This window comes from Acinonyx jubatus, chromosome D4 (assembly GCF_027475565.1).
Source record: "Acinonyx jubatus isolate Ajub_Pintada_27869175 chromosome D4, VMU_Ajub_asm_v1.0, whole genome shotgun sequence".
NCBI lineage: Eukaryota > Metazoa > Chordata > Mammalia > Carnivora > Felidae > Acinonyx > Acinonyx jubatus.
Genome location: NC_069391.1, coordinates 9,956,113 through 9,977,516, shown reverse-complemented (window position 1 = coordinate 9,977,516; position 21,404 = coordinate 9,956,113). Strand labels below are relative to the sequence as shown.

Genomic DNA, 21,404 nt, shown 5'->3' with positions numbered 1-21,404 from the left:
GGGCACATTAGCTGATCTAAACCTTTGTGGGTAACTGCAAAGATTGTGTAACACAGTGCCTACGACGTAATAAGCACTCAATAAATGTTGGTGGTTGTACTGCTTTGCAAATTTAATAAAATCATCAATTTACCCTTTTTTTTTAAATACAACAGTAAGCGACACTGAGGACTCCTGGCCCTTAACAAAGCACTTTACATGCATTAGCACTCTGAATCATAAAACTCTATGAGGGAGGCCCCATTATCGTCCTCCTTTTACAGAGGAGAAAAAAAAATGTGGAGTGGTTAAGTCATGTGCCCACAGCGTGTCCAGGACAAGAATCCAGGTGTGTGATTCCAGAGCCCGTGCTCTTAACCACACTACCACACTGTATTCCACATAGGGCGTACTAGAATCTTCTTGATTTGGGGGTTGAAAAAAAGAATTGTAAGGTTGAGATGATTTATTGGTTCAGAAAGGAGTAAAGCTGTTGGGTGGGAAACTAGGTGGGAAGACAGAGAGTAGTTGGGTCTTATGGGGGTCAAAACTGGAGGCTCCCCCAGCCCGCATAGCAGGCATCTATCCAACAAGCACTCAGAGTGAACACCAGCTGCTTGCCCTGAGTTTTTTGGGGTGGAGGGGACTTTTCTCTAAGTTAAATGATTTACAGAGTTACTGCCTCAATCCACAGTTCTGAAAGTATGATTTCTTTAGGGTTTAACTATACCCATTTCTAGTCTTGTTACAACTTTTTTATTGCGATAGAAAACATTTACTGGAAATATGTTACTGCTATTACCAGGTCATAAAATAAAAAGAAAAATAGTTTATGTATTGCCATCATTTCCAATCATCAATCAGAAAGTGCCAAGAGGAGGAAAGGAAAGGGCGTACAGCCGAGATTTCCTTCTTTGTGTAGGAGAAAATGCAGGAGCATCATAATTCTTTAGAACAAATTTCTTCTTGAACACCCAGCCTCACAGATGGGCTCCCGGGAGGAGTAGGGAGGCACACCTTTTGGCATCTCCCCTCCTCTCTGCATCCCTGCCCGAATCCCTGTCAGAATCGAGGGCTCTTTCATTGCAACTTCCTTGGGGCCTTGCTTCTCCGGGTGTATGGAGCATGCTGGATTAGAAGCATTTCTGCCTATTTGTCATTGTTTACCCTCCCCACTCCTGCAAATCTTTGAAGATGAGGGTGAAGGGGCTTTTTAATAAAACCAACTCTATTTCCAAGAGCTCCAGCACAGCAACAGGCTCTCTGGTGGTGCTCAATAATCTTTGTTCAATAGAATGACTTCAACAAGGTGGCGTTTAAAATTGAACAACCTTGACTCTTGACCCAACAAAGGAATCTATCCTGAGGAGCATTACTCCAAGTACACAATGATATATGTTCAAAGATGTTCACTGCAGCACTGTTGTAAAATCAAAAATTGCACACAGCCTAAATATTCTCCAGCAGCAAATGATTAAATAAATTACAGTATATCTGTACACTGGGATGTTATGTACCTGAGGAAAAAAATAAACTAAGTTAGTAAGACACGGGAAGATTTCCATGATACATTATTAAATTAAAAAAGATAGAGAATGTACAGAGTATGCACCATATTAATAAAATAAAACTCTAGCTATTATGTAAGTGCATTTATATGTGTGTGTGAAGCGTTGTTGTTGAAAATACACACCCACACACAATCTGGAAAGATATCAGCCAGATTGTTCTCATAGTTACTCAGTTAACCAGAATCACCTTTGTGTGTAGGATGGGGTGGTAGCAAAGACAAAGGCTTTTGCTTTTTTACTTTATGGATTTCTATCTTGTTTCGATTTTTGACATGCATTGGTATCACTTCTATCATTAAAAATCCAATTAAAAAAATGAGGTTAAATAATTTTAGAGGTGATTCCAGCTAGGATCGCTATGGACTCTGGCCTCTGGAGCCTCCTCTCATCATCTCTGGCTCCTCACAGATTATGGGGGCTCAGGGGCTACTGGAGAGACATGTAAGCAGCTGGGGGGCCAGGAACTAAAATGGCACAGAGCATTTTCACGGGTTCCCATGGTCCAGAGTCAGGCCACAGGGGGGACCACAGAGCTATCTAGAGCTGCCCAAAGGAGCTGGGCAGGAAAGGTGAAAATCACTGGAATACCTGAGGCCAGGCTGTTCACAAAGAGAGGCCATGACTGCAGACCAAGGGTCAGACTGCCCATGTGCTTCTCTTATCACCACAGGCTAGACAACTATGCCTGCCCTGTCTGCCTCCTGGATTCTAGATGGGCTGTGGAAAGCAACGGGCGACTCCCTACTGTCTCCGTCTGGCCTATTCAGCCTCCTTCTGGGATTGTCCTGATGCCTCCACTCAGGCTTTGAGACAAGAGACGGTGTGATAGGGGTCTATCCCTGCACCTTGGAAGGACAGGAAGAAGGTGTGGATTTGATCCCTGCCCTAAACTCAGTAGTTCGAGTGTGTGTGTGTGTTCTAGGGAGCGCCCTGCAGTGCCCGCTGACCTTATCAGCCAGACTGCTTGGGTTCGAATTCCCAGTCCCACCACTTACTAGCTATGTGACCCTGGGCAAGTTACTTAAACTGTCTATACTTTGCTTTCTCACCTGTAAAAGAGGAATAATAACAGTATCTCCCTCTTAGAGTTGTTCCAAGGACTCCATAGATCACAAGTCTGGGTTTCTGCTTCTGCTTTCCAGACTTCACTGGGCGGGGAGTGGGGTATGATTCTTCAGCAGAGGCTGGAACCTCTAAAGGTCTGCCACACTGATGGCAGATCTGATCGCCTCTCAACTCCCACCTAATGACACAATAATCCAGAAATATCCCCCAAACCATGCAGTTTCAACCCCCTGTGCTCTGCTCATCATAGTCCCTCTGTCTGAAGTCATCTTCCTGTTTCTTCATGTCTCTGGTGCTCGCTCCCTCCTACTCAACAAGTCCAAACTGCCTAAGTGCCACTGCCTCTGGACTGCTCTGTGCGACCCAGCTAAACAGATCTCTGGCTGGACCTGGCTCTTGGGCTAACTGTATGCAAACTGAGGTTGGAGTGCACATTTCAGTATCTCTGCATTCCCGGGACAGTCACAGCAAAAGGTGTATTTCAGTGTATATTTCGGTGACTAAGTGGGAACACAGCTTGCTTGGCTACCACCTTGACTACCTACCTCCTTCTCCAAAGCAGACTGGGAGGTCCACCTCCAACTGATTCCATGTGTCCCCACTGCTTCGATAATCACAAGACAGCTCCATCCCTGGGTTGGGGTTGGTTGGGTTTCCTGGGGATGGGCGGGGCTGGTGTAGATCGGTGCTGTTTTGGGCACTGGCTGGAGAATGGAAGACCACCACTGTCAGGGGCCAATCCTGCCTCCCCATCAGCTCAGTTCCCTCAGCCAGGCCTCTCTTCTCTCCCCACAGCAACCTGCCCCACTGAGCTTCCTGCCAGTGATCTCTGAACTACAACACACAGGCCTGGGAATCCACTCAACGTCAGAACAAGAAGAGGTAAGGCATGGACAAGCCAAAACTTGGAGAAGGCTGGAAGCCACTGGACAGGAGCCTCTTCCACACCACCCCAGGCAGAGAGAGTGCTGAAGGGGCAGAGGAATGCTCACAGTCCCTATCCTGTTCCTATCCAGCTGGCATGAATGCACTTCCCTTTGGAGAAAGTAGGCTTGATATTACTTTTAAAAGAGAAACATTTTTTCCCTTCCTTTAAATCCAGATATCACTTGTTAGAGAGGATGGAAACCTTTAACACTGTCCCTTAGCATCCAATTTTTCAATCTAATCTGTTTCTCTTAACTTGAGTCACTGTGACATTACCAAATTTTACGTACAGTTATCTGCTACTCTGTAAAGAAATACAGATGGTTTTTGTGGAAATAAACAGTCATTTATTTTAAACAATTGTAAAATAGTTTATGGAAACCAGTGGGGTAATGCATTCAAATAAATGCCAAAACTGGTTGATGGGGAGCCAGGGTGCTAAATCACACTGCTGAGGAATTCAGCTGTGGGGAGCAGATAGTAAATCCAGAGTGACAGAATTTCCCGTGATGGCAAAGGTTTCTGACATCCAGTCCAGTACTCAAAAACCACAGCAGTTCAAACCCATTTTCCTTAACACAGCCTTGACAGCCAGCAAAATTAGTGAATTTAGTCACAAACACCTAAGGACAAAAACAACAGAAACAACCAGAAGGAGACTTTGTCTGTAGCCTTTTCTGAGCTACATAAAAGTGGTGACTCCAGCCTAAGTCAATGGAGAGAGGGCTTAGGGCCAACTGTTTTCAATCATCAGACTTTGTTACGATCCAGTGGAATCTGAAGACTTCTATTCAAATCTGCTTATGGCAGAGACTGGCTTGGGTAAACCACGTCCTCTCTGAACCTCAGTCTCCTCCCCTGAAAATGGAGATAATAGTTGTATATACTAGACAGGCTACTGAACAGATTCCAGGTACCAGGAATGACAGCATTTTATAAACAGCTGGGGGCCAGTGACCCTGGTGGAAGGGGTTCTAACCCTGGGCGGGACAAAAGGCTGCAGGGCCTCTTAGGGACATCCACCAACTCTCCAAGGAAGTACTGCTGACAATAAGTGACTCAGGCCTGTCTTTGCAGGAATGAAGAGAACTCCCAGCACCTATTTGATTCTAATTGTACAGGATAATCAACTACAAACTCATGAACCTTCTCTACTCAAACCAGCTCTTTTTCCTTGTAACTGGGTTTCCAATGATGACACCACAAGTCTCCAATGGATTATCTCAGTTGTTCATCAAACATTTACTGAACCTACCGTGTGCCAAGTCCCGGGCTATGCACTACAGATGCAGAGATCATGAAGGTTGATCCTGGCCTCTAAGGATTCAGAGTCGTGAATGAGGAGGCACTCGCAAGTCTGGAATACTTCTTACACAGCCTTCCTCCTTGTTGACGCGAAGTCAACTCCCAAGTTCCACAGACTCTACCCACTTAACACATCTCCTCTGCACTGCTTATCGTCCAGCCCTCAGTAATGGTTTCCCAACTCATCTCCTGGCCTCCAGCTATCCATTCTTCCTCCAATTGTCAGAGGGGGATCTCTGGAGTCCAACTCTTAAGGCTATCATCACTTTTATGCTTAAAATCCTCTCACAACTTCCTTACCCTACTCCCCAGGCCTTCTATTCATCCTAATTTCTTGCCCATCTATGTCCTCTATGAGCCAGCAGAACTGGTCTCCTTCCTGTTCAGTGCATAGTATCATGGCTCCCTTCATCCACACCGCCTGCTAGCAGTCTGTCAAACCACATCCCTTTTATGGTCATTCCCTAAGTCTTATCTGGCCTCCACAACTCTTTGCATATGCTTTTCTCTGACCGACTCCTATAACAACATCAGGCCCTGACAAGACTCCCAGAATGGCCTGCTTTCTTTTCCCACAATAGGGAAAACTGCATCACCTAACATTCCTCTCGCTGCAGGCTCGGCTCTAAGGCAAGAGGATTTCTGCACTTTGAGGCCAACCCAAACAAGATTTCCTTTCTTGAAATCTGATCTTGACCTTAACGTCTCATTCAGGTAACTGCCCTTGCCCCCAGCCCAGTCCTGCCCAGAACCCTGCCCTGGGTCTAGTACCCTGCTAGGTCCTCAGTGTGCCTCTCAGGAAACTGGGCCTGTCCTTGATGTCGCCTACTGCTTGGATCTCTTTGTATACAAGTCACACATTTAATTTATCTGAATTCACCTGTACTTGTTTGGTAAAAAATGAGGAAAAAGAGAGAGTGAGGAATGACCAAGAGAACAATTTAAATAGTTTGGAGAATCCCACTTACCATGTCTTCCTGGTGATTCAATAAACCACAAGAAGGTGAATGGGAGGTAGGAGCCTTAGTCATCGCTGCAACTACAGAGCTTGGTAAACGTCTGATGAATGACTTACTGAATTAATTGGGTGGATGCCGGTGTCTGTTGCGTAGCTCCTCTTATAGTGTGAGCATCTTTCTGTGCCAAGTTTGATTTTAGCATTTAAAGATATGTATTTTTAGTTTTCATTGGTTCTCATGCTAGAAAAACAAAAGCTCGCTGCGTTGGAGTTAATGAGAAAACCTACAGTGTGCTGGCCTCTCACAGGCATTTTTAAAGGGATTTTTTTTTCCAGAGGTAATCTTGACAATAGGAGTTTTGCTCACCTGTTGCCTTTGTGACCCGACCCTGCACAGGACACGGCTCTTTGTGATGCCGAGCATCATCTGTTTCCCTGGTCCTTGCTGCCACGACCTGCCGTTCCCCCTCATTCCTTGTGGTCCTCAGGGATCAACTGCCCATCTGCCCTGCTCCCTGCTTTGGGGGATCAGGCCCTTCAGATGTCATCTCCGCCTGCTAACTCGGCTCCCCTCTGCCTGCCCATCTTCCTTCTAACCACCACTGTCCCAGTTAGCACTGCATTTCAGGACTCAGTAAGCACTTTTCTTATTGCCAGTACCCTGTCTGGCCCCATAATAGCCATTTGGGCTCTTGCTTACTTTCCACTGGACTGGTAGGACCTTAATGGCACGGTTCAAATCCCAGCTCCACTAAGCTTTAAGACCTTGGGAAATTACCTAAGTGCTCTAAGCATTGTTTCTTTATCTCTAAGTTGGGGATGATGATCATTTCTAAAGCATGAAGTTGTTATATGGGTTAAATGAGATAATAACACATGTAAAGCACTTAGTCTGGCACACGGTAAGTGCTCAATAAATGGCAACTTCTTAATACTATATCAACACAATTTTACACATTTCACCATGTTCAACTATGAATCTATCAAGCCAGTAAGAAGCTGAATTATAGATCCTGTTTTACTTTAAACCAGCTGTGACTTATAACCTAAGATGCTAAAGTATGCTTCTCCTTGTGCTAAACACACGAAACAAAAAGGTAAAAGCAATGGAAAGAAATGGCAGCAGAGGAGGTAGAGGAGTCGTGGCTGCCAGCCATCTTCCTTCCTGGGAGCTTTCCTTCTTGTTACATCTATTATCTGGGAGCTGGGCTGCCCTGCTGGCTTTCCATTTGCCTTGCTAATAACAGTAAATCCAGCAGCTTCCACTGCAGCTCCTGTCTCCTTCAGCTGACTCTGAGGCCAATCAGCATTTCCTCTCTCCTAATGTCAGATGTTCCCTGGGAAGTCCTGCTGAAGAGGAAATTTATGACAAAAGTTTCTCCAGCTTTTAACCCTTCTGCATATCCAGCCCCAGATGCAGAGTGCTCCAGAGGAATGCCAGGTCACTCTTACATGTGCATACCTATGTTCTCACTGATGCTTTGCTGCTCTGACAAGGGGCCTCAGACCCCTGGAAAAGCTCAAATGAGCAGCTGGGCAGACAGATGCACACATTCTGGGCCGTACGTAATGTGGACTAAATCTGAGCTGGGTCCCTTCGCGGCTAGGGTCTCTGTTGAATCATGACTCAAAGCAGTCACACTCATAAAAAACAAAGTGTTAGATCACAAAACGGTGAGTATGACTGGGTCTCATAACAATGAAATTGAAGGGAGGGGGCAGGACTACCATTTAGTGAGTAATAAAATGGTAATAGCTAAGTGTTTGGTGTTTCACCTGGATTTCTATTTAATTCTCACAACAATGCCATAAAGAAGATAGTATTATTCTCATTTATAGATGAGGAAAATGAAGTTCAAACAGGGAAAGAAACTCATCAAAGAGCTAGAAAGAGTGTAACAGGAACAAGAGCAGAGCCGGGGAGATGGTTCTTGAACTCAGGGATTAAGCTCTCCCACAGTTACAACTACCAACCAGTAGTCTGTGATCTAGTTGTGGTTTTATTTTACTGAAGAGCAAAACAAAGCAAGCAACTCAGAGAGGGCAAATGACCGGACCAAGGTCACCTAGCTGGTAGTGGCAGGGCCAACTTTAAGCCAACAGAGGGAGTACGGTCTTCTGATCCACAACAGCAGCCCCTGAAATAAACCCTCCAAGGGCTGCAGAAGATGAGACAGCACAGATTCAGGCTTTCCGGAGACAAGGGGGTGGCTCTCCACATCTCTCCAGCCAGAGAGAGAACAATGGCTGTCCACCGAGGTGCAGGTTCTCTGGCAAGGGCAGCAGTGGTGCGGCAGCCACCGCCAGGCCCTTACGGACCTTATGTTCTTGGCACAGAGGTGTCTCATCAGAGGGTTTTTATGTTAACTAAACTTGAGTCTTTGGAGATGGCTACATTCTAGCTCGAGAGGTTTTTCTGTGACCTCCTCTCCACCTTTCCATAGAAGTTAGATGATATATACTTAACCAGATTAGTAGATTCAGTAAACGAACTTTTGTCCCAATTTGGAAAAAAGAAAAAAAAAAAAAAAAAAAAAGAATGTCAAAATGTACATGTGACAGCTGTTTGGAACTCTAATGTTATGGAAAAGCAGCTGTTTTCATTTATATTTGAGATATTAGTCATTCTTAGAATGGGACAGGAGTACTCAGCTAATAGCCTGTGCTTTAACCTACGGAAAATACAGGTCACAGAGACAAGATGTTGGCAAAATCACAATATAATGGTTATACTCATATAACATTTTGGTTTTGAAAGGTTTGGAGATGTTTGTAATGGGAAGCAACTATTTAATAACAGTGTTCTCACAGAAAACTGACATCCAACACAATAAAATGGATTGTGGCTTTTAAGAGAAAGGAAGTTACCAAATGAAGCAAGTCCATGTAAGCAAGGGAAAGAAAGAAATCTTTCTCAGCTCTAGATTTTGAAAATAAGCAGTCTTCTTTTTATAAATTAAAAAAAATTTTTACTTTTACCGAAGGAACACGTAGAGTTGACCTTTGACCAACGCCAGGGTTAGGGGCGCTAATCCCCACACAGCCGAAAATCTACATATAACTTTTTGACTCTCCAAAAGCTCTACTAATAGCCTACCATTCACTGGAAGCCTTACCAATAACATAAACAGTCGATTAACACATATTTTGTATGGTGTATGTATCACATACTGTATTCTTACAATATAGCAAGCTAAAGAAGATGCTAATAACAAGGAAAATACATTTACAGTACGGTACAGTAAAAAAATCCACACGAGTGGATCCATGCGCTTCAAACCCATGTTGGTCAAGGATCACCGGTACATACAGTTTTAAAAGTAAATCATACCACAGTCCTATAATGAAAAAGTTGATTCCCTGCACATCCCTGAATCCGTTCTTACAGGAAATGACCTTAAAAAGTTTTTGCTATTTCTCCTTGTATTCATCTTCCTATTTTTTATTAGCATTCTCGCTCAGCTGTTTTAAAAATGATCATAAGTATCAGACAGTATGTATTAACTTCTGCTACGGAAGATGAGGAATTAGCGCGTGCTCCATCTTTCACGCATCCACACCCTGCTTTTGGAAAGTGAATTTGCTTTAATTTTCTTTTTCTGTAGTACAGTGTATGCAATAGCTTCTTCCTGTTGGGCACCCTTACTTGATTATCAATGCTTAAAATGTCTGTTTTTGCGATATTCCACTGGCTCCCCAAGGACTCATTAGAGATTCATGTCATTAAGGGAACCTGGGAGGCAACACTAATTTCAACTGATGTGCATTGAGTCTCATTTCTAAGACATTTACATTTTCATTCGATGATTTAATTCTTGGAGGAAGTTTGATCTCCAATAATCAAAGTGCAATGAATCTATTCTTGACTAGAAAGCGGGTGGCCCTGGGCCTGGGCCGGCAGGGAGTGAAGCAGCTGTGGGCTGCAGATCGGCTTTCATTGCTTCTCCTTAGCTAGTTCCACAAAACATGCTGGTCACCAACTCCAGGCTAGCTACAGTGGTGGCAAACACAAAGGAACCTGTTCTCCACAAAGCACTCTCATTTCACTCAAATGAAAGCTCAGTCGCCCCATTCCAAAGGAAAATGGAGGGTTCTCGTCCCTTTACTTGGTAAGGTACTCACCAACATCTGGCAAGATCAATGTATTAGAAACTCACTGCGGCAGGCCCATGGGTCCTCTGATGCAGAGCTAAGTGGCTGAGGGACGGTGTTCTCTCTAGCAGTTTCCAAAGCTGAGATACAGCCTGTACCTCTTTCTTTACACTGTTGATCTCGACACAGCAAGTCACTGACTGCTCATGAATTGACCCGGCCACTGCTGTCTTGTCCACATCTCCCTAAATCAGGGAGTGGTGTTGGTAGTCAACTAGCAGATGCATGGAAACTTGCTAAAGTGGAAAGACTGAGGTAATGCCTGATCGTGAGGGCAAGGGGGACTCCTTTCAGGAGGGGCACTCACAAAACTGGAGACTCAAAGAAGGACAGGCAAAAGCCAGAAACGAGTCTATCAAATGTATCTTGGTTGGTCTGTTTTTATTGACCATCTACCCTACTAAAATGAGAGCTGAGAACAGGCCATCCTTGTTCGCTGCCTAAAATGTAGCAGAGCTCCATAAATATTTACTGAGTGCTGAGTTTGGATTTGGACACAGTGTTTGAGAGATCTTCATGACCCTCCGGATTCTTTAGACTTAAGTCATAGTTTGTCTTAATTGTATCTTAATTCACATTGTTCTACTAAATGTAGTGTACAAAAAAAAATAAAATAAAACAAAAAAGGAAAGCTGGCATTCATTATGATTTGATATTTCTCTGATCCTGTGACAGCTTTGGGGAAGACTGAGGAGCTCCAATAGACCGGCTTGTATCTTCTGCAGCACCTGGGCTTTAATCACATCTCACCGACTTTCCATTTGAAAAATTGGTTTGATGGCACAGTACAATCTATCCACTTTGCTGACGGTCCCACTGTGATCAGTAGCAGGGTAATGAGAAGTAGGTGCTGATACGTCCTCTCCCCGGACCTGCCTCATAGTGCCACTCCAACGCCGTTTCCTGATCTTAAGTCCTCTTTGTCTCTGGGTACTGTCATTGTAAGGCAGAAAAAGAAATGCCCTGATTGACGAGCAATTTTTCTTCTTCTTTTTTTCTTAATGCACTTAAAGATCTTATAGAAAGTACCGGTATTTGTAACATACTCAAAAAGGAAAAACTCATTGTGGAAAGGTGTCATTGCAATTGGTAAAACTGCCTTTTAAACTGCTTATGGGGGAAGACCAGCTCTAGTGTCAGGCCTCTAAAGGCAGTGAGATAGAAACTGGGGGTGTCAGGTCTCTGGGCTGGTCTGAAAGCGGTCTTCTGTGGGGACGTAGCCCATATAAAGCGATGATTTTTCACTGCAAGTGGCTCGACTCAACCTTGGCAGACGAAGAGCTCTCCTTACGGCTACTAACAGGATAAATACATGAATGGCCTGCCTAAAGAAAGGGACCTTCTGTTTCCTCTGGGGGAGACAAGGCTGTAAGGGGCAGACACAGCACTCTAGACCTCTATGTAACTTCTAGAATCATTCCTCAAAAATCATTCTGGTGTTTCATTATATTTCCTCTTTTAAATGTTTTCTTGGAAGAAGCAACAGGCTCTGTGAACTCTTCGGCTGTTCTTACAGAGGCTTTTTATAATCACCTGTAAACATGTTTGTTACAGGTAACTGTAATTTGTTCCCTTTCTCTCTAGACTCTTTGTTGTAGCAAATTAAATTTGCTGATGTAAGCTACTTGACAAATGAGCCTTGTGACCATTAGGACCCCCTACATGCCTGATCTGGGTTTTCTTGTTAGTCAAAAATCATTACAACTTGCTCTCTGGATCTAGCTTTCTACTTGTTCAAAATACAGGGTGTTTCCAGCAGATCCATATCCAAACACAATTCAAAGTCTGGTTCTATCACTGGTATAAGCTTTCTGTAGACTTCATTCATTGCAAACAAAAGCTACAGGCAAAGGCCAAGTCATATGGGTAGAAAAGGAAGTAAATCAAAACCTAAAAAGCCAGATTTTATGATGTGCCTGGTGTGGTAGTAGCAATAGGGACAAAGGCAGTTGACATCCAGTGAACACTTGCTATCAACTGTTTTCTATGCAACTAGTCAAAACAGCAGCCCTGCCAGGTAGGTACTATTACCCTGTTGACAGAAAAGATAACCGAGGTGACAAAGGTTTGATGACTTGTCTAACCTTGAACAAGGTTAGACTGGACCGAAGGGCACAGCCAGGGTGGAGACTCGGGCTGCTTTGGGTCCAAAGCCTGTACTCTTTCCACTGAATCATGCTGCCACGTCCACATGAAGAAGGTGCACTTGGTCTCTCTAGGGAGAAAAGTGAACCTGCCTCCACTGACGTGTGAACCCTGGGACCTTAGCCAGTGGGAGGAGTACAGCCTAGCAGTTAGGAATACAAACTTTGGAGGCACCTGGGTGGCTCAATCAGTTGAGCATCTGATTTTGGCTCAGGTCTTGATCTTGATGTTCGTGAGTCTGAGCTCCGCATTGGGCTTGGGGATGTCAGCACCAAAGCTGTCAGCGCAGTCTGCTTTGGATCCTCTGTCCTTCTCACTCTGCCCGTCCCCTGCTTGTGCATTCTCTCTCAAAAAATAAATAAACATTAAAAAGAAAAAAAAGGGAGGTGTGCCTGGGTGGCTCAGTCGGTTGACTGTGCAACTTCGGCTCAGGTCATGATCTCACAGTTTGTGAGTTTGAGCCCCACACTGAGCTTACCACTGTCAGTGCAGAGCCTGCTTCAGATCCTCTGTCCCCTTCTCTTTCTGCCCCTTCCCCACTCATGCTCTTTCTCTCTCAAAGATAAACAAACATTAAAAAAAATAACTAAAAAATTTAAAAAAAGGAATACAAACTTTGACATCGTATCTTTGGGTTTGAATCCCAGTTCTCCAACTTACTAGCTGTGTGACCGTGGACAAGTCTTACAGATTCTCTGAGCTTTAGTTCCCTCTCTCTCTCTCTCTCTCTTTTTAAAAGTTTATTTATTTTGAGAGAGAGAAAGAGAGAGAGAGAGAGAGAGAGAGAGAGAGAGAGAGAGAGAGAGAGAGAACACGAGCAGGGGAGGGGTAAAGAGAGAGAGGGAGAGAGAGAATCCTAAGCAGGCTCCGCACTGTCAGCACAGAGCTTGACGTGGGGCTCAATCTCACAAACTGTGAGATCATGACCTGAGCCAAGATCAAGAGTTAGACGTTTAACCGAATGAGCCACCCAGGTGCCCCTAGTTTTTCTCTTTTATAAAACAAAAATAACAACCAATTCAAATAGTTGTTTTAAGAATTAAATGAGATCATTTAAAAGTGTTTGGCAGACTGCCTGGCCTATTTTTAATATTCAGTAAGTGGTAACAACAATCATATTCACAATTCTATATGCTGCTGAAAACCACAGGCCCACGGAAGAAACTGTGATCTCAAAGATGTCATTTCATATATGAGGTAATGAAAGATAAAATATCCTATAGGAAGTAAAGATCAGTGCTTTCTATGCCACAAAGACATCTATCTGTAACTTCAGAAATTTAATTAATATAAGCAGAATCTAAATTATATACTTTTAATTTTTATGAGCTCTTTCCGAGTTTCTATGAACATTTTTAAACTACAGAAAAATTGATCCTAGATCCTACCATTGGCATTTTACTACATTTGCTTTATCACATATCTGCCACCAATGCATCTTTTTTTTTTTTTTTAATGCATTTCAAAGAGCAGACATCAGTACATTCAGTGAGCAGAACCTTAACTGGTGTCCAATATTTGTTTGAGATTCTCTTTGTACTTTTAGGTAAAATTTTCATACAATGATATGCACAGATTTTATGAGTGCCACGTGACAGTTCCAACAAATGCGTACATACACCTGTCCGACACCAGCTCCTGTCAATATACAGCTTACTTTTATTCCAGAAAGTTCTTTCATTTGCATTACATTGTAAGTGGGGAAGTTGTAGTACAGAGGAAAACACTGGGCTTAAAAATCAAGGGGTACAGGTCCAAATCTCACCTATGTCAGTCATGAGCAACCCACACAAGAATGCACACACATATACACAATACACAGCCTGTTTTCTCAACCATAAAAAATAGATAATGCCCATTTCACAAGGTCTTTGTAAGCGTTAAATACAAAAATACAGTAAGTGTTCAGTAGATGTACCGAGGGTACTTTCTCTCCTACTCCCCTCCCAGTTCCCCTGAGTCTGAGGCTGTCGTCTTCAAAAAGAGACAGTAAGGACAAAACCAAAACCCAACCAGGTAATGAGAGATGAGGGAATGAGGCGTCTCTCTGCATAGGCAGTCCTCTCCCAATTTATCCACTCTGACTTCAGCTAATTAAACATCTGTCTCAACGGTCTCCTCAGCAAATTAGTCATCCCCACTTTGTGACACTGATTGTTGGTTGCAGCCTTTTCCCCACTTGCTGCCATTCCCAGAAACTTCTAGGAGTTAACTCACCAGGCACATGGCAAGGAATGATGCAGGGTCCCCATTAACCCCCTACAGTTGCCCTTGGTGCCAGTGCTGTTCATAATGCTGCCAGAAGTGTCCTTAGATGTGCCTCCCCAAAATAAACCTGTTAAGGGGTGACAACTTTTTTGTCTACATTTCTGATTTCCAGATTACGGTGTATCTTCTAAGTACTATATACACGTACCAGACTTAAATAAACTATTTAAGAGAAAATCTGTTTTTTCAAATAGTTCTGTGACAAAGCAGGCAACGTAAGGTCCTAAATGAGGTGAACTGGAATCTAGTGAATTACCAGCTAACTTTCTCCAAACACATGAACAAAAGCTTTGCTGGTGAATGAAGGGTCAGAAGGCAAACAACGTAAAATGGTCTGGACTGGATGTATGCCTTTTCTCTACATACTGGGGTGTGTGTGTGTGTGTGTGTGTGTGTGTGTACACCTGCTGGAGTAGGAAAGGGGGTGGTGGGTTGAAGTGTGTTTTAAACTAAAGGATACTTCTTAAAAATAGTTTTGTGAAATTAGACTTCTCAATCTTTCTTCTCACTAAAACAACTGCCTTAAAAACTATCTTTTAGAAAGATAAATGGCTAATAAAAACATTTTTAAAATGCTTAACTTTACACTAAAAACCCAGAAATACAAATTCAAATGAGATATTAACTGCTAGCCATCAGTTTGGCAAAAATGAAAGATTGATAACATCAGTGTTAGTAAGGGGGTGGGGAAAGAGGTGGTCTCATAGATTCTTAGAGTGTCAGAGAATGCGTATAAATTTTTTAAAAGGCAATTTGTTTTTCTCAACATTTGAAGTAAGTGAACCTCTGACAAGTAATCCCATGTTTAACATCTACCACAAACATGCAACGAATGTTCATACAAAATTGTTCACTGTACGTTTACATGTTAAACTAAAAATTTGGAAATGATCTAAATGTCCAACAACAGAAATCTAAGTTACGTAAATTTAGCTAGAAAGCTAAAACTGCAGGGGTCACTCTAATAGAGTGCTTATGACGTGATAGTGAAAAACAAGTGCAAAATCATATAACATTATATGGTATCATTTTTTTAAAACTGTTATGTGGATACATTCTTCATGAGTTCATTTAACAAACATTTGTTGAGTTTCTTCTACTTGACACTCTGTTAGATGTTAGGTGTATAGTGATTTTAAAAACCCCAAAACTGGAAAACAGGGTCCTGCCCACATGAAACTTAGAGCCCGTATGTGTATCTGCATGTGAATTGACTAAAAACAAAAAAACCAAAAAAACAAGGTTCATATCAAATAAAGTCAGAGGAAACCCTCACAGACTTTTTACTTCACACACTTCCTAAATGTTTGATTTTCTTCCAACAAGCATTTAATTTTATTAAAAAGAAATCTTTAAAGCCTATCTTTTACCAACACCTAGTTTTCATATGAACACCAGAACCGGAAGCGGCTCCAGGGTATTTCAATTCTCCCCAAAGCGTGCACTCAGCTCAAATGAAGGAAATCAGACTTTACTAAGGTGTCCCTCCCTCCACTTCCTGAACTGAGCTCCATTCGCTTCTCTCCATGCCTTAAGTCAGGGCTCATCAGCTGTTGGACAGAGTCCTCAAAAGCTTCTCACCCGTGTCTCTGCCTCCTGTTTTATGTCCTCTCATCGATTTTTATCAGGCAGACGGTGTGCTTTCTAAAAGAAATTCTGACTCTATCACTGTCCTTTCAATGGTTCCCCTCTGCCACAGAAAAAAGTTCAAATTCAGCATGGTTTTACAAACATGACCTACGCCCAAATGACCAGTTCAACCTCACCACGCCCCACCCTCCTAACTCCTACTCTACTGCTTTATTATACTGAGTTACATTGTGATTTCCCGAAGGCATCAAACTCTCTCACTTCATTCCTTCAGCCTGAATGCTCTTTCCCAGCCCTCTTTATCTGGCCACCATCTTTTCCTCCATCTTCAGCTCTCACCTGGAGGATCTGCTCAGGACACTTCTCCCTGACTCTCTAAGACTGGACGAGGGCACCCATCCCACGATGCGTGTACCCAGGCCCCTATACTGATTTCCAATTACCACATGCATGGTATTAAAACTGCCTGTCTGTCTCCCCAACTACACAGTAAGCTCCTTGAAGGTAAGGACCACTTCTTGGCTTCAACAATTTCCTAAGTGCCTCCATAATGTCTGCTGCATAATAAGCATAATAAATAAGGTCGTGATAAATGAACGCGGCTCTTCGGGTTTCCAGTACATCAGACTTGCCCGGTCAGATCTGGCCCCTGCCTGGCTTCTGCAGCTTATCCTCTGCCCTGTTCTTGCTCCAGTAATTTGGGATATCTATGGTTTGTTACTCTATCTCAAAACATCTCTGCCTGGAATGTCCTTCCTCTTACTTACCCATTTAGCAAAATTCTAATTAATCTCCAAAAAAAAATGTCAAATCATTTACTCCAGAGCATCTTTTCTCAGCCCCCTGCCTCACCAAGTAGTTTTAAGTACTCCCTTATCTATGCTGCTTTAGTAGCTTATGTACTTCTACTTGAGAATTTACCATATTTTATTGCCCCCTTTTCTGAGTCTGATTTCTCACTGGGTTTCCACCTGATTCTAGCACAGTGCTGGCCCAGAGCAGGCAGCAATGGACATGACTGTTTAAGTCAACAGGGTATGTCAGAGCCACACAGAGCTCGAGAACACTTGCCCCTTCGACGGTGCCCTGTGTGCCTCTTCCCTCAACCTCTCCCACATCAAAGCACAGCTCAGAGAGTAAGCACAGGGTTATGCATTCAGCTACCACAGTTCTTAATTCTAAGATGTATTTCCCCCCCCACTTTTGAACATTTCTAAAATCAGGCTACAGCATAACCAATATGTACACCTAATGTAGTATTTCTTTCTTTTTTTCCCTCAAAAGCTATTATTAAATTAGTGATGCTCTAGAATTAGTCCCTAGTGGCCCAGAGAAAGGTCGTTCCTGACTCCAAAATGTGTGTCTCCTGCAGCACCACACAGCCTGTCAGAGGTATATGTCTTTTCTCTTTCATTCGGCTTTTGCTTTAATCTAATCCACGTTGGTGACTGCCCCAGATGGAGTGAATGAATAGATTTTGTGATGGAAAAGGAACTTCTGAAAGATTAGCGACTAGCAGGAAGAGTAAACGCTGGTCAAATGTAGTTTTGGCGAATGATGTATTTCGGGTTTTTCTGATGTGGCGGTTGCAAGAGCTCATAACACCCTTCTAAAATAATTGGGTCTCTCAAGTGGTTCCCAAAGATTTTTGCTGGACATAAATTCTCTAAATTTCCAGGCTTCCTAGATAAAATAGTTGACTGCAATGCCATCTTTAACATGCTCTGCTCTATTCTCAAGAAGATCCATCAGGAGCCTCAGAGCACTCCAGACAAGGGGAGGCTCAGGTGGGAAGAAACAGCAAGATAAACAGGCAGAGAGAAGAGGGAAGGAAGAATATTTAACTTGGAGCTTCTTGCCCGGGGCATTTCTGAGTTATACATTTAAACACCTTAGCAGCCCTAATTTGCGCTATCATATTCCCCCTGGGGCACTGGATACCAAGTATCAGGTCTTTATTTCTTATCCGGCCCCCATGCCTGAGTGGCATCAGCATGATTATTTATTATTTCTTGAGAAGGTGCAGTTTTCCACAGAAATTACTGTCTTTTTGACCAAGAACATTTAAACAGTCCTATTTACCTTGACTTCTTTTTTTAAAGAAAAGACAAAGCTACAGCATAAGGAAACCACATGTCTGTATCTCTGGCTCGCAAACTACTTTCACAGAAGAAAGGTTACTGGATTTTCCACGTTTACAATTACACATGAAGTAAGATTCTTTTCAACTCTACAGCTAGAAGATTTTTTATTTTAGTCTTTGGAGAACATTTCAGGTTAGTAGAGTGTTAGAAATCCCTCTTCTTCTAAAACATATGGGCTTCTCTTTTCCATAGGGCAGCTCAGGACAGGTGTATGTTGCTTTAAGAAAGCTAGACATAAAACATTAAAACTGACACCAATACAGACAAACTGTGCAATTACAAAAAGAATTCCTGGCTTTATATCCAGATTCACCACAGGGTTCCTCTAAATGCTGCACTTCCCTAGTGCATTTAGATTTTAGAATCAATGAACATTTCTGTTTACAGAATTTTAAATTTGTTCTCCCATTAGGGTTCTAATAAGCAACATGGTACAATAAAAAGAGTATGGGCTTTGAGGTCAAAAAAGCCTGGGCTCCAATTTAGATTCTGCCATTTACTTACTGTGGAAATTTGGGTAACTTTAACTTCTTTTAGAGGAAGGGGAGGCTCTGAGATGTAAGTATGTGATTACACACACTGTCCTCACAGTTCCTTAATTCTAACATGCACCCCAACACACACACACACACACACACACACTCGTAACGTCTCATTTGTAAGACAGCCGCAATAAAATCTACCTTCTAGTGCTGTCTGAAGATTAAATGAGATAATACGTGTAAGTACACAAAGGCACTCAATAAATCAGCTCTTACCCCACTGGAACCACATCTTGGGGAAAGACCAACTCCTCTCCTGACAGACTTTAGGTTACAGGCTCCAAATGCCCACCCTGGCTTCTCAGATTCTCCACCTGGTCTGTCTACATTCCTCTTTCATATTGCAACTGTCAATTCTGCATGTCTTTCCAGTTCTTTTCTTTCTTTGTGCTCATATTCTCTGAATGTACCTTCCCCTCTTTGGGCCTTGGAGTATTTCATAGTAGTTAGAAGTTTGGGTTTTATTCTGAATGCAACTGAGAGTCCCCGAAGGATGTGGAGCAGATATGATCAGATTTATACTTTAGAAGATCTCTCTGGCTGCTGTGTAGACCACAGACTGGAGGTGGCCAAGAGCAGAGGCAGGAAAACCAGAAAAACTGTTTCTCAACGGTCCAGGTGAAGTCACGGTGATCTGAACTTATCCAGTGGAGATGGAAAGGACTGAATACGTTCAGGATATATTCTAGAGGTAAATCCAAGCTGCTAGTGGGTAAGATGTGGGGACTTAACACAAGGCACAATTCAAGGGTCAATTTTGCTACATTTCTTTTTTCAACAGTGGGTAGGAGGAAGAGAGGTAAGTAAATTAACTACAAAGTAATCTGAGATGTTCTTTTTATATTAAAATACAGTAAGCCTTTAATAGCCACTGCTTTGAATGACACTGGCCCTCCCCAACTCTTCACAGCCTAAATGTGAAGGTCACAATTTAAATGTCAATTTCTCAGGGCGGAGTTCCCTGACCATCCTATACACTGCATCTTATTCTCTCTCAGCCCCTCCTATTTACCCTCCGTCTAGGATATAAGATGCAAGTTCCTCCTCAGCAAGGGCCTTGTGAATCTTTCTCCCACTACCTCCCTGCACCTAGCACAGGCCTGATACCTGAGAACACATGAGGAGTGAAATGTACAACACAGCTACAAATACGTTCTGGATCAAAGTTTACAAAAATTTTATATGAACCTTTAATATAAAACTCGAGAATCCAGTGATGTCATCATTAGCCGTCTTTCTGATCAGAACCCTGCACCCCGTGGTAGCTGTTCTCTCCCCCTCTGCGCTTAGCAGTAATTTAGGAATGATGTGGAGGCGTCCTAGACTAGACCATACCACTAATGACGTTCTGGGTGTCTTGTGAAAACACAGTACATTAGCAAGCAACAAGGTGGTCTGTGACTCTAAACAGAGATGGTAAGAGAGAGTTCACTTGACAAAGCTAACATTTATTTTTCAAAATCTGGGTAACATTTTATGAGGGAAAAACAAAAATGAATGTCACAAGTTTTATTAATAATACAGTAAGAACTTTGCAAAAGGATTTTCAGGCTAATAAAAATTGGTCTTTCGTTTCAAAAGGCAAGAATGAATAGGGGTAAGAAAAAGTTAAAATGCTTCTGGTTCAATTTTTCAATAGATGATAAAGAAAAATACCTCCATTTCAAAAGGACAACAAATACTGAAACAGAGCCACGCAGAAAACTATTCTGCCTGGAAAATCCCACTTCAAAGGAAGCCTTCTTTTATAGATCAAGAGTTAACTATATTTCTGTGTCAATGTAAAATTGAAATTCTATCTGTCTCCATTTCTTAAGTGTCCCTGCCACACCCAACACTGTTTCAGAAGGCTAGTGAAGGTTGGTGGTAATAGAATTTTTAAACAACAAAATACTAAGAATCTCAGAAGGTCACGAACTGTGAGGGTGAACCTGAGTAAAGGAGAACTTGATGGATTAAGGGCTTTAGTCACTAAAAAAACGGGTTAGTGTATTTTACTAGCTAAATCAAGGGACCTGGCAGGCTACTCTTCATTATGTCAAAAACACACCCACCCAACTGTAAAAATTAGTAAAGAGGTTTCAGCTAATTCTTCTAAAACCCAATTCTCCATTTATAATTTCCTTACACAGTGGGGACCTTCTGCCAGTGCAGGTAGCTTTCAAATGTCAAGTGGGTCAGTAATAAAATGAAAAGCTGCAGAGAAACTTTAAAAGAGACATTTAAAGATGGGTTAAAAAAAAAAAAAGGGGGCCTTAGCAGAGAACTGACTGGAACACACTGCGAAAAGATTACTATAGTTCAGTACATGAATATTAATAGAAAAACCCTGCAGTGTTCATAAATAGTTATGACGATGAAATAATTACAAATAATGCAAGTCAAAATTCTAGATCAGTTACAAGTGCCTGTAATGATATTCTATCCATACAAAGCAAAAATACTTTAAAACCCTAAGGGTTTCCGATGACAAAGCTATCTGCCTAAACAAAGAAGAATTCTTTTGCTCACATACCTGCCACCTTCTGATTTTTTACAAACGAAAATTGGGGAGGGAGTGCCAGAAGGAAGAGCAACAGAGTATTTAAACATTAGAACAGTCATTAAGCCCACATCTGGGTTTGATAATAAAATAGTTCAAGTTCTCAATTTATTATTATCATGAAATGGGGAGTTGTACGGGCAGTCTGGAAAAAAAGAGGGGAGAAGTTAGAGGTCTGTGGATAAGCACCAGAAGTTCACTGTCAGCCTGCAAAAG

At 42.4% G+C, this 21,404-nt stretch overlaps 1 protein-coding gene across 9 annotated transcripts in view; it reads right to left on the bottom strand.

Annotated features, from left to right (window-relative positions):
- The window catches only part of MAPKAP1 (MAPK associated protein 1), a 242,271-nt gene that overhangs the window by 71,769 nt on the left and 149,098 nt on the right, over positions 1-21,404 (bottom strand). For 6 of the 9 annotated variants that reach the window (XM_027035121.2, XM_053204611.1, XM_027035119.2 and 3 more), the window contains one exon: positions 3,161-3,319. The exons of 2 other annotated variants lie outside the window; for them this stretch is intronic. In XM_027035121.2, the coding sequence (XP_026890922.1) occupies positions 3,161-3,319 (159 nt within the window). Of the gene's footprint in view, positions 1-3,160; positions 3,320-12,867; positions 21,334-21,404 lie in introns of those variants that run through there. One more of the 9 variants, XM_027035123.2, reaches the window with a different exon arrangement.